The sequence below is a fragment of the Cydia fagiglandana genome, chromosome 3, assembly GCF_963556715.1.
Source record: "Cydia fagiglandana chromosome 3, ilCydFagi1.1, whole genome shotgun sequence".
Lineage (NCBI taxonomy): Eukaryota > Metazoa > Arthropoda > Insecta > Lepidoptera > Tortricidae > Cydia > Cydia fagiglandana.
Window position 1 is genome coordinate 10,728,357 of NC_085934.1, and position 14,337 is coordinate 10,742,693.

A 14,337-nucleotide genomic window follows, 5' to 3' on the forward strand; every position below is an offset into this window, starting at 1 on the left:
AATAGGGTTGCCTAACTATGAAAATATGAAAGAAAATATGTTCCAGAACATAAATAAATAGGGTTGCCTAAAGAAAAATGGTCAAGGCTATTTATAATAAATTTTTGAAAAAAAAAATATTTTTCGCCAAATTTCACCGATTTGTCTGACGAACGAAATAAGTTTCAATGGAAAGTATACAACTTGTACAATATAAATCAACTAGGTTGCCTATCTTTTTCCGGTCACTATTATGTGGTTGCCGTGTTTAAAGAGGTGATTTTATATCGATAATTGCACTCATCTGTCTGACGCTTGAAATATATATCAAAATGATGGTAATTTTATTGCAAATACAATGGTATAGGGTTGCCTGCGAAAATCCGGTCACAAATAAGGGTTGCCAGGCTTTTACTTAAAATAAGAAGGGAAGACTTTTAGCGATAACTCATAAACGGCTTAACTGATCAAGTTTGTTTTAATTTTATTTGATTGAGTTTTTAAGCACTATTTTCATGATTTATTTTCATATTTTTTGGACAGATGGTTCAAAAGTTAGAAGGAAAAACCTTTTTTTTTTTCTTTCTTAACTATTATTTCCGAAATGATTCACTTTATCAAGAAATTTTGTTGTGCACATGCGAAAATGACCTGTAAATTTCTAGAGGAGCTCGGTTAGACAACAATACCTCATCCACCTTATAGCCCTGATCTAGCACCTTCCGACTATCATCTTTTTCGGGCTTTGAAACAGCATCTTCGTAAAAAGAAATTCGAAAATTCCGGCGACCTAAAAAATGACCTTGCTAACTTCTTTGTCTCTCAGCCACTTTTATTCTGGGCTAAGGATATTGAAACTGCCTAGCAGATGGTTACATGTTCTAGATAATGATGGTGATTATATCGTCGATTAATTGTTTCAATAAATATTTATTACAAAAAAATAGTTTTATTCCAAAGTGGGAAAATAATTATGCAACAACCTAATAATATCAAATAATGAATAGTTGTCAATTCCAGATAAACTATTTTTTTTACATTTCAGATATCGTTAAACATGTTCTCATATTTATGTTTAATATTTACTTATGCTAGAATTATAATTACAGAAAGAGCGATAAGTATATAGCCCAGCAAGAAATTGTAGTTTGTCTTGCTTTAACATGGCAACAATTTAGTATGGAACTTTTTTAGTTTCATTTTATTAAATTTCTACTATTTTATATCGCACTACAGTTTGCCAGACTTAAGCTTTTTAAAAGGCGACTTTGTGTCTTTTCTTGTTTTTCCGAACATACTTTATAAGTTTATTACATGCGTGCGTGTGAATACATACACCAATAATACTAACAGGGTAAATTAGAAACGTGTCTGGTAACACCGGCTTCCGGTTAGTGCAATCCATTCACCAATCAAACAAGACAACACAGTGCTTTGACCAACCTGCTGCCGTGATCAGTTAGCTATAGCAAAGAGCAAGTTAGTTTGATAAATGTTGAGTTGCTTCCGCGTCATCTGATGTGATTTTGATACCGCGATGCCATCGGACCTGTATTTCTTCACTGTGAACTAAAATGGCGCTGCTGTTTATCAATTAATAAAGTTGCTGCAAGTGAACGTTTCTCAGTGATCGCATCCGAGTGAGTCATAAACCAACATAGCAATGACATTTTTATAGCACAGTGAATACGTTTCTGAAACGTTGTATTGAAGTCTGGCAAGTGTGATTTAGACAACATAATCATGCGCGAATTCAAAGTTGTGGTTTTGGGTTCGGGTGGGGTCGGTAAGAGTGCTTTGACTGTGCAGTTCGTGTCCGGATGCTTTATGGAAAAATATGACCCCACGATAGAAGATTTCTATAGGAAAGAAATAGAAGTGGACAATTCGCCATGTGTATTAGAAATATTGGATACTGCCGGCACGGAACAGTTTGCGTCTATGCGGGATCTCTACATTAAAAACGGCCAAGGATTCGTTGTAGTATATTCATTAACGAATCATCAAACATTTCAAGACATCAAGCCCATGAAGGAATTGATAACGCGCGTCAAGGGTTCAGAACGCGTGCCCATTTTGCTGGTGGGCAACAAGGCGGACCTGGAGCACCAGCGCGAGGTGGCGCAGCCCGAGGGCGCGGCGCTGGCGCAGATGTGGGGCTGCCCCTTCGTCGAGGCTTCCGCCAAGAGCCGCACCAACGTCAACGAAATGTTCGCGGAAATTGTGCGCGAAATGAACGTTAGCCCCGAAAAAGAAAAGAAAACTTATTGTTGTTGTACAGTGCTTTAATATCTAGAGTGTAATGTGGCATTTATTTCTCGTAAGACTGCAAGGGCTCGGCGAGGCGGGAGAGCGTGTGGCGCCCGCCCGCGGCGGTGTCCGGGCGGCTGCGGCCGGTGCCGGAGCGCCCGCAGCCCGAGCCGGGGCGCCCGCGGCCCGCGCCGGAGCGCCGGAGCGCCGAGCTGGCCCGCCGGCACCGAGTCGGCCGCGATGTGCTTCATATCACGTTGTTAATATCTTTGATACATACCATTGTCCAATCGAGGTGCTTTATCTTATATTTTCATACTTTAGTACTTGTAGATACTCCCGCAATAACCATTATCACATTTGATGAAGAAAGTATCCTTATTGGATCACACTTCTTTAAATCATCATGTTTAAAAAGTTAAGTTTCTTTTATCAAATGTCAGACGCAAGCAAGAGCTGTGTCAGTTGAATGATTACAATTAATTAAAGTAAATTAGCCAACTTTGTATATAATTTCATGAGATTAATGATGTCAAAGGACATGGACAGTTTAGAGAATATAAAAGCCATCCAAATATGCAATAAACTATTATGATTGTGTAGAGTGGAGTGTGATGAGAAACCGATTACACCTAAGTCGAGTCACAGATAGTGTTTTATTGTGTAAATTATGTTTAAATGAGAAATCAGTAATCAAGAAAATACAGTAAGATTTGTCAGTTGCGTGATTGTGTTTTAAAAGTCTACCAGGATTTGTGATAATACATATAACAAAGTATCTATAAATAAAAGTTTTAAGTGGGAGATTACACAAAAAGTTTTATTCATCGGACACCAAGGTAACCTAATTTTTTTACCTTATATAGATAAAGTTTATGCATGGATCTGTAAATTTGGCTTGGTCAGCATTTTAACAACTTTAACAATTATGATTATGTTTGTTGTTAAAGTTTATCAAATAGTCCATATATTGCTGGCCCAATATTACAGGGTTCTGTTTCACTTTTATCAAACTGAAATTTGAACATTCTCATAGTGACATTAAGTAGAATTTCAACAATCTTGAAAATGTAACATAGAACTTTGTAATATTGAGCCAGCAATATAATAACCGCACCAAGGTGGCAGACAAAGAATGTGGCAGGGGCACTAAAAATGCCACAGTTTCATAGGAATTTGATGTTTGTGGTGGTACTTCCACCTTCTGGTGCAGAGCTGGCTTTAGCCAGGCCCAGACAATTTTAGATGCTAATAAATAACTATGAACATTGAATATATTCTCTAATTTTAATATCCAGAGTAATTTTAATGGGGACTAAATTTGTATGGAGAAGAGGTAGTGCATAGTTATGTTTCCTCAGTTTTTCATTTATATGGGTTGCATACTAATTTAAAAAATATATATTTTTTGATATAGTTGTGCTGGCCAAGTTATAATTTGAATACAATCAATAGGATAATTTTATATTTGACTAGTTACATTCAAAATCCAGGTTGCATAAATAAGAGTTAACAGCTATTAATCAGCTGATTAGTTTTATTATGATTATAGAAATCGATAAGATTAAATCAGAGTGAGAATTGTTTGTATATATTTTAGGTATATGCTAAAAAAACTGACTTAAACTCTGTGATTAAATCTCAGAAACGAAGTACCACATCACTCTGTTTTTGTACTAAAATGACAGTAGGATAGGGCTAGCAGATAGGTATATTGGGTAGTAGATTGGTCAGTCAGAATTAGGGTTGCCAACCATACTATATTATATAGTATTGTACTATATTTTGGCTCTCTGTACTATATACTTTTGGAAAAATATATAGTACGCTAAAATACTATATTTCCGATTAAACGTATATTACACTCATATTTAGTATTTTATCTAAAAGTACTATATTTTTTAGAAATGTACTATATTTTTTATGCCTTATTTGGGAAAATACACCATTGCACCAAAAAAAAGTTGGCAACCCTAGTCAGAATGTTTTAGTAAATGGATAAAAACAGGGCTTAGGATTAACATATAAATGGTATTAGAATTCCGCACAAGGGCTATTTTGTTGCAAAAATACCCATCTATTTAGTAAAGTGATTTAAATTAGGTACCTATATATATCTATTGATATGAAAGTCATATTTACGCCAATATATAATCATTATGCTTACTTTAGGTCTTGGAACAGTATCAAAGTAAGAATCGCAGAGTTTTTGTTGCGATTGTCACATAGCACGTGGGCGCTCAACTGTGCACTATCGCCGATTTCAAATCGCGTGTCGTGCACAACTGGCATAGCATTGTTGCGGTCCATAATTTAACCTACGGTGTGGCTATAAACATTGTAAGGGCCATCGGACGGTTCTCGCTTGTTTCGAGTCGCAAAAACCATAGTAGATTGTTTGATGATCACTGGGCCGAATAGTGTTGCGAAGGTAACGGGACTTGTAGCAATCGAGGAATGAGGCGCGTGTCGATAAACGGTGGCATCTGTTGGACCATGAAGTTCGGTGTGCGCAATCATCCTCTGTCTTTACAACACTCCTTAGTACTTGACTTGCAATCTCATACACATACGTGATTTTTACACAGCCCGACGTGAAACACGGTCATGTTATCTAATCATTACAGTGCTTCACAATATAAAAATACTGTTGACGTTATATCTTTTACCCTTGGTTTGCGTGTATGATTCACATAATCATTCAATTACGGAAGTTTCTAGCGATTTGCGTCACTTTGCTTATATCCGATATCTATCAAGAGTGTTCGTTGGTTGAGATTTTATTAAGAACAGGCAGGTAAATGTAGTTTTCTCGTAGCAGCAGTCTCTTCCGCTTAATAATTAAGTTGTTTACGATTTCCTGGTCCTTGGAATCTACTATCATTGATTATAACTAATCTGTCAATTTTTCGTTGTCCTTACAGTTATTCTGAATATCAGAACGATATAGGTACTGTGCTATATACCTTGTTGTTTACCGCTTGTTGACCATGATTGTCTTGTCGAGTATATTCGTACGCTACTGGGTAGGTAGACTAGGTGCCGTTACCGGCCCAGATAGAGCTAATTCGCCCGGACGTTGACGGCGGGTGTTGTAATACCAGATGTTTACTTCCTGAAGCATTGGGCCGAGAATGTAAAGGTTGCCCTACTAAGTACCGATCGGCTTGACTATTAACATTCCGGAATTTGTTGACTAGCAAGAATTAACCCATTCGAGGGCTGTATACGGTTGCTCGATGAAGCTGACGCTAATCTAAATTCCTATTTGTCTTTTTATTATAGCTGCATTTTGTCATATACTTATTGTGTTTTCAATCATTCATTCGGATAAATTCCCTTCCGTTGAAAACACAATAGGTTATGTTTTCTTAATGAGTAACTAGTGTTTGCAGAATATTTGGTCAACTAAGTGATTCATGTTTTCTACCTTTCTAGGCAGGTGGTTTGCATATTTGAATATTTTCTACTACCTACTTTTTTCACGTCATTTTCAATTGACTTTGTTGTTCTTTCCCATTGAGTAGGCATCTATTCGTAGGTACCTCATGCATATGTGTATCGAGAAAATGCTAGTTGTTACCAGTGTTAGCCCTATCCTATGGACTTTAAATGTACAAAAGTGACCCGACCTAACCATTTTAAGAATGTCACAAAATGGGAAAGATAAAGCTTTGATTGAAATTTGTTTGTTTATATATATAGGCCAGTTAATATACGCATGCAAGTATCATATGTTAAATCAGGAATTTTGGGAAGCATCCGAAAATGCCGGAATGCAGGGCTGGCGTCCCGGTCCCAGTTATTGATTAGTTACACAAAGGGAATAGCTCCCCTCGTCTAGTGACGCTTCACCTGAACATGAGATTTCAATGACTTGCTTTTATTTTATGAACCATTCTGTTGAAATAGTTAAAGCCTAACAAGTTCCTTTTTAGCCCTCGCCACGTTGCGGATTTTCGATGGAACTAATTTATTTTAATGGCAATTATTTTGTTTGACATCCGACATTGAAAGTCATTGAATGTCACCGATGTAAACAAATCGAAAATGATTGTAAATATTTCAGGATAATAATAGATTTTGCAATCAAAATGCCCAAAAAAATTCACACCGATGCTAAACAAATAATTTTAAATACATTAAAATACTTGCGACAGAAAAAGGATACGGGATTCAGTAGCATTCCATTAAACAATGTTGTGAAATTATTTGTTGACATGACGGGTACTGATTTTCATAGTGAGTTTGTAATAAACTGGTTAGTTTTGTACTAAATATGAATATTAATTATTAAATTATTATTTTTCTCATTTAAGGCGTCTTTAGTGCTATAATCAAAAATATTTATTATAAGAATGAGCCATTACCACCACGAGTGACTGAATCTGGTAAATATATATACGGAGGTCGAATATTTAGAATCAAATTATGGCGGATAGGTAAATTATTCATACTTAATTATCAACTAAACATGCTCTTTCGATTGGGTTTCGATTGGGAAACATACTTCTACAACTCACATGTACATAATTGTATACCTCACTCGCTCTTGCACGATGCCAATACACACTGTCCCGACTATTCATGACGTACACGTATTGTTGCTATATGTAAGCTGTTTGTAGCGACATTATATCAGGGCTAAAAAAGAACTTGTCAGGCTTTACTTAGATGATGTATGTATTTATAAAACAATGTATCATCAATTTATAAGCAACATTATCATATTTCCCTAAAAATATGCTTCGTGTATTTAGGTGAGTGAATCTCTGATCAGTTTTATGACTCATCTTGTTAAAATGCACAATGACGCATTAATAAAAAAGTAACGTAACAAAACCGGACGATTACATAACTAAAGCCGATATAGCATGTCACTCTCGTAACACAAAACTCACAACACATCATTATTTGGGTTGCAGGACGCGGCAAAATGTACTATCTCGAAAAATATATTAAATATATTAGTACAGCGGCCAGAGGGCCTTATACACAGGTTGATGTGACTGGACAGTATCGTACCGATGAGTGGTACCGTTGTGTTCGGCAGAGTTTACTGAGTACGAAATAAGAACTCGTCACTTCCTAAGACTGTGGAGGGGATAACTGTGATGTCACAAAGATGGCGGTCCCGGATTTCAAAGTTTGGATAATTACTCGGCAAGTTACTATCGGATTTTTAAAAATGAGGTGTCCTGTGAAAGCTGGTGAAATGTAGAATAAAACATGTCTTACAACTAAAAGTGTAATTCAATTAATTATTTTTTAATTTACAAAAATCCGAAAACTTTACGTTTGTCTTTTTTTTATCACCCAAAAAACACAATGAAAACGGCCACTTAGATAAAAAATATGTTATATAAATAATTAAGGTAGATGATTAAGCTATACGTTACTTCTTGAATTTTGTGAATCCGATAATAAATAAGTAAATTACGATGATTATACCGCGGGCGCGGCGCAGCGCGCGCTCGGTTACTTGGAGGCGCGGGCGCGACTGAGAATGCTGTACTGTATGTCAGAAACTACCTAATATTTTTAAACGAATGATATATCAAATGAAAGATATTTAAATAACCTATAAAACGTGGTTATAAACTAGTGTTTGTCATCTAATAATAAGTATATAGAAATAAGCAAACAATAAAAAAAATACAAAAAGTAGTCACTTCAGTGTCGATTGGCTCATTGTGGCATATAATCCAAGCATGAAAATGTAATCTAATAAATGTGAATAAAAACAGTTTACGGCGTTTAGACGTAAAAAGTTACTTAATTTATCATCACAAGATATATTTGAGCGACTTGAAGGTTAGTAAATATTATGCATTGTAAGCACATATAAGTATTTTAGCTATTAATAAGTAGTGCATTATTGTCAAGGCTCGAAGTCGAAAGTAGCCTGCCAGCTGAGATTAGAGATTAAACAATTACTCCAAGAAAAGGGCTCCCACAATGAGGGCGTCTGTCCCCTCTGATGTGGTGCCTACTGCTAGACTCAATGGTGAAAGAGTTCAACAAAGGGGGTATGCACATGCAGGCTTACTCTGACGACGGAGCTAGTGTTACTAGTGAGAAGGACGGTTTTTAGGGTCGTAAGAGATATAATGTTACGTGTAGAGAGAGAGGACTGGATCTCAATCTGTCGAAAACAAAGCTAGTGTTATTCACTAATAGAAGGATAAAAGAGATGAAACCCATAAAGATGCAAGGTATAGAACTAGAAATGGTGAATGAGCTGAAATATCTGGCAGTTACCCTAGACACACGCTCAGATCAGATACAAAACTCACATCTAGGAGCAGACGGAAAAAGCCATAAGAACACTATGTCATAAAAAGCGGCCAAGTGCGAGTCGGACTCGCCCATGAAGGGTTCCGTAACAGCAAGTAACATAATAAAATTGGGGTTTACGGTTTATGACGTATTAAAAAAAACTACTTACCAAATCTTGTTCAAACCAATTTTCGGTGGAAGTTTGCATGGTAATGTACATCATATATTTTTTTTTAGGTTTATCATTCTCTTATTTTAGAAGTTACAGGGGGGGGGGGACACACATTTTACCACTTTGGAAGTGTCTCTCGCGCAAACTATTCAGTTTAGAAGAAAATGATATTAGAAACCTCAATATCATTTTTGAAGACCTATCCATAGATACCCCACACGTATGGGTTTGATGAAAAAAGAATTTTTGGGTTCAAGTTCTATGTATGGGGAACCCTAAAAATTTATTGTTTTTTTTTCTATTTTTGTATGAAAATCTTAATGCGGTTCACAGAATACATCTACTCACCAAGTTTCAACAGTATAGTGCTTATACTTTCGGAAAAAAGTGGCTGTGACATACGGACGGACAGACAGACAGACAGACAGACAGACAGACATGACGAATCTATAAGGGTTCCGTTTTTTTGCCATTTGGCTACGGAACCCTAAAAAGGGCAGTGGGAAAGATCTGGGCGCTGAAGCTGGGAATGATCCGCTGGATCTACAAGGCGGTGACATGTACTACCCAGGGTCCTATATGGGGATATGAGGACGACCCCGATACATGCAATTGTAGGTAATGCTAGGTTTGAAGCTTGGAATGGGGTGGAGAAAAGAGCCTCTTGATTAGTGATATAGAATGAAAGCATGTAAGGAATGAAGAAGAAGCTACGTGGACAAGAGACACGCGCTGATACAAAGAGAGGCACTATAAAAAATTGAGATGTTGATGGCCAATACCGACCTAATAAAAAGCAGGAGATATTTGATAAGAAATACATGGTACAATGTAGGAGAGAGACAACTGGAAGGTAGAAGTCAGACACCCGCCGACCATCTGCTTTACGAATGGCTCAAGAAGAAGCTCAACGAAACTAGCAGGAGCGCAATAGTGATCCCTAAATTAGGAGAGAAAATATCAATATCACTGTGCTAATATGCCGAAACCGGCTCTGCCTACGTCAGCGGATGTTACGAAATGAGTCATAGAAAAGGTAAATGGATGGAGATGGAAGCACAGTCGAAGATGATGATTAAAGGTGTAGATCACAAGGATACTTATGCTTAATAACATGAATTTGGTTTATATGATAATGATTTTCGATAAATCTCACTAATAATGGTTATTCTTCAAATATAAAAGTAAAGTGAATACGTCTATGGATGTTTTATGTTTATTTCTATATACTATGTATTAGATGACAAGCTCCAGATGTACGAGACGACGTATCAAAGCTTTTGAATGTGAAGACGGAGCAGGAATCCTCTACTGAACATTACACTGAAGAGTGAAGTTTCCTCAAGAAATATATATATATGTAGGTACTCGTATATATTTTTTATACGTAACTCATACTGTCTCCTCCATATATTTATATACTAATGTTTACATCGAAATAAATCATATCTACGATGAAAAGCTCCGGTTTATAACCACGTTTTATAGGTTATTTGAATATATTTCATTTGATATATCATTCGTTAAATAAATATTAGGTAGTTTTTGACATACAGTACAGCATTCACAGTCGCGCCCGCGCCTCCAAGTAACCGAGCGCGCGCAGTTCGCTGCGCCGCGCCCGCGGTATAATCATCGTAGTTTACTTATTTATTAGCGGATTCACAAAATTCAAGAAGTAACGTATAGCTTAATCATCTACCTAAATTATTTTTATAACATATTTTTTATGTAAGTGGCCGTTTTCATCGTGTTTTTTGGGTGAGAAAAAAAAGACAAACGTAAAGTTTTCGGATTTTTGTAAATAAAAAAAAAATTTATTGAATTACACTTTTAGTTGTAAGACATATTTTATTCTACATTTCATCAGCTTTCACAGGACACCTCATTTTTAAAAATCCGATAGTAACTAGCCGAGTAATTATCCAAACTTTGAAATCCGGGATCGCCATCTTTGTGACGTCACAGTTATCCCCTCCACAGTCTTAGGAAGTGACGAGTTCTTATTTCGTACTCAGTAAACTCTGCCGAATACAACGGTACCACTCGTCGGTACGATACTGTCCAGTCACATCAACCTGTGTATAAGGCCCTCTGGCCGCTGTACTATATATTAAGAACGGGTTACTCACATATTATAAGTCGAAAAAGCTCGACATGTTTCACTCCTCGGGTGTGTGTAAATCTCGAAAAACATTACTATAAACAATGTCATACTCTCTATAGGTATTTCGGTTGTTAATAGTGGGTTTACAGGGCAACCGAAGCCACCGACCGACTTTATAAGCATAATAATAGAGTGCACTTGAGCCCGCAACTTGTTTATTCATTCAGATGTAATCAAGCCACATTGTGCCCCCGCATTCGTATGCGACCGTCCGGCCCTTTCAATGGCCAATTGAATGTTTTAGGAGGCCGTGGTATGATAATAGGTCAGAATCAAACATGTACATATGTGCCTATTTTAGACACGTCGCTTAAGTTTTTATACGAATGACGGAGGATGAGTTGTTTTTGTTTTGGGGTAGGTGGGTATATATTATTTTTTTAGTTCGCCTTGCATACCAAAGGGCCTAGACTGCCTAGAGGAGTGAAAAGGATCCGATTGTAAGAGTGGCTTTTTCGCGCCAATGTTAATAGAAAGTAAATACATATATATTTTTCATATCTGAGTAAAGTAATTTATAGAAGGCCTTGTTGGCGCAATAATATGATAATGATGCGTGATTAATGTCTACTTGAATCTTGAATGCAATATAAACTGGCTGTGACTAATACCTCGATAGGTAAATACTATCGGTATCAACAACCATACTAAATAGTCCAAACGAGTATTTACTTGTACCTTGAAAATTCATTCGACAACTTTATCAAGAGGTATTGGTGGTATTCTCGGGACCAAGTTAAATTAAGCTAACTTTATGAAATCGTTTAGGTATCCATTTAAATTTTGGTTGGTTTATAAAACCACAACTTTACTACCGACCGACAATATTAAATGACTACAAGATGACATAATGTTCGCGCGATGGAATTTGGTATCGAAAACACCAAACATAGTTTTAAACGAACTAATATCATAGTTTTTAACCAAAGTACAAATGAGAAGAAATGTAATTAATTTCTGTCTATTCTACCGTACTGTAAATGTAGCTAATGTTTGTAATTGGTGAGGTTTTGGTGAGTGTGCAAGGTCCCGCCGGGAATAGACCGCGGACGGGCGTCTCCCGCGCACCTCTATCTCGTTACTTTCGCCACTATTCGCATCATCACTTGTGCACCACTATAAGGATGATCTCCGACTACGCATTGATATTACAAATCTCAAAATTACTCTTGGCTGGTTCATCTGACACGATGCGCTCGGCGAGAAACTGGAAGAACAACGCAGCTACTGCGTGTGGGGCGACTATAAATACGCTCTCTAAACACGCGCCTTGTGGCCGCTCTGAATTATCTCTCAAGATACCTAATTATATTTATCAAATGTAATAGAAGATAATCGTTTTTAGCTCTTACAATTTTATCTTATCAAACTAGAGCGGTCAGGTGAGCTAGGGAACTGGCGAACAAAGCATTCGAATCGCTTTGACCCATTACCCGTATAAGGACTCTTCAAAATTTCCTTTCATGTTCACGAATAATTATCAAATAATAGGCTCCCAGCTAACTATAGTACGAGTACGCAATGGGCCCCAGTAACAATAGTTCAGTTGTTTACAATCTACGTCGACGTCAATGGTCGCCTCTCTGTTCTCATGAGTAATATTCCCATGGAAACAATCAATGCCGATGCAGTGGGTTTAATGGAATGGTTCTAATATTAAATCGAATAACTGTGTCTGTGTGCTTTAAACATTTATTCACAACGTCATCGTTCTGTACGCATTCTAACCTTGTTACAAGCATATGTGGTTTCTCTGTTCTCGTGCGAGTCGTCAAGACAAGTCATACGTAATCGATATTGATAACTGTGTAATCTTGTAGAGAGATAAGGTTTGTAGTGCGCTAGGTGGTGGAGGTTACCGACTAAATTACGATAGATACCTTCGATAAACAATCTTGATTCCTTGACATAAGGTCTGCAGCGTGCAGAACTGCTTATCTCAAATAAGTTTTTTATACATAGTTAACTTTTTACACCAGTGTAAAACAAAGTGTTCGTTTTATCGTTGGCGACTTTGAGTTTTTATAAGAAACCGTCATTTTAATCCTAACCAGCTCACCGTGTACTGATTTATCTGTAGTATGCTGATTATTGGCTCTTGAGCTGCGTCGCTTCGTGCTCCCCGGTTGCGCAAGCGGCCACCTTGACTTGCATGGCTGTGCCGAACATGGTGTGGCTATTTAAGCCATATCTACTTACTGACTACTCACGGCACGTATTGCTTACTAAGGTACGAACGTCAACAGTTATGTTATGACTCCACGCAATACTTATAATAAATCACTATGTCTGAGTACACTGTGACACTTTGGCACAAATTATAAACTTGCTATCTAATAGGTACACGTGAACCTATTAGATAGCAAATTTATAATTTTGTTTAAAGAAATCGTGCTTTTATTATTTTATATCACGCTATCCACCCATCTAACGTTATTTACGGTTAACATGTTTGGTGTCTGTTTATATTTCACATCACAGTTTGATGTCCCATTTAATACTGTATCTTGGACTTAGGTATTCGAAACCTTATTAAGGCTTGGCCACACACAGAGCGCGACGCAGCGCCGCGTGATGCCGACGCGAAGCCTGGTCAAACAGGGCGCGCGCCGATCGCGCCGGCCTCACGCTCTCAACACGCCCTCAAGGCGCGCGTGAACGCGGCGCGGCCGCGCGGGAACGCGGCGCACCGCTCGCTGCCTAACGTCCGATCCTACTGATGTGACCTTGCGCGACGCGGCGGGCCGCCGCGTCCGCTCGGCGCAGCGCTGCGCACGCGCCGCGCGGACGCAAGGGGCCGCGCGGCGCGGGGCGCGACAGAAGCGGGGCGTGATACCGGCGGGACGCAGTCTGTTTGACGTCGGTAACCTGTTAGCATGTGCCGCGGTCGCGCGGCGTGGACGCGGCGCGGACGCGGCGCTGCGTCGCGCTTTGTATGTGGCCAAGCCTTTAGAGTAAAACGGAACTACGGAACATTCATTGTTTTCTGAGCGAACGCCTTCCAGAAATTTTTACAATGGCCGGCTGTGGACGTATATTGAGCGGCCGAAGGGGACTTCTAAACAGATGTTTTGTACAGTTTCCGTTGTAAGCTATAATCATTCTTCCTATAAAAAGCATAAGACAAAAATTGGGATGCACTTGTTTCTCAGTTAGCAAGTGAGATGAAGAACACAACACGTGCTTTGTTAAGCATAGGACACAATAACAAAATGAAATGTGTCTTGTATTATGCGGCCCTTACTACGCCGCCACGTGTGGAACAGGTTTTCTAGCTTCCGCTAAAGAGCTTCTAACCTTATGATATTGTATAACAATAACAAAACATTGTTATTGTATTAAAAGGTTATTTTCCGTTATAATGCATTTAACTTGTAAAGGATAATGATAAACATAGCATGTATACTAGGCAAGTTATTTCCATGAAACACAAGCATAATGGACATTGTAGGTGCCGTTTTGCGTGTCATTGTGCTGCATTGTTGATAAT

The 14,337-nt window shown here is 38.1% G+C and overlaps 1 protein-coding gene across 1 annotated transcript; it reads left to right on the top strand.

Moving 5' to 3' along the window:
* Positions 1–1,390: 1,390 nt before the first annotated feature.
* On the top strand, positions 1,391–3,046 carry LOC134680015 (ras-related protein Rap-2c). Its single transcript, XM_063538992.1, has one exon. It carries the CDS (start codon positions 1,723–1,725, stop codon positions 2,266–2,268), a length of 546 nt encoding a protein of 181 aa, XP_063395062.1. The 5' UTR covers positions 1,391–1,722; the 3' UTR covers positions 2,269–3,046.
* The last annotated feature ends 11,291 nt before the right edge of the window (positions 3,047–14,337 follow it).

Coding starts and splice junctions, on each gene's coding strand:
- LOC134680015 (XM_063538992.1), top strand. CDS start 1,723: ATGCGCGAATTCAAAGTTGTGGTTTTGGGTTCGGGTGGGGTCGGTAAG.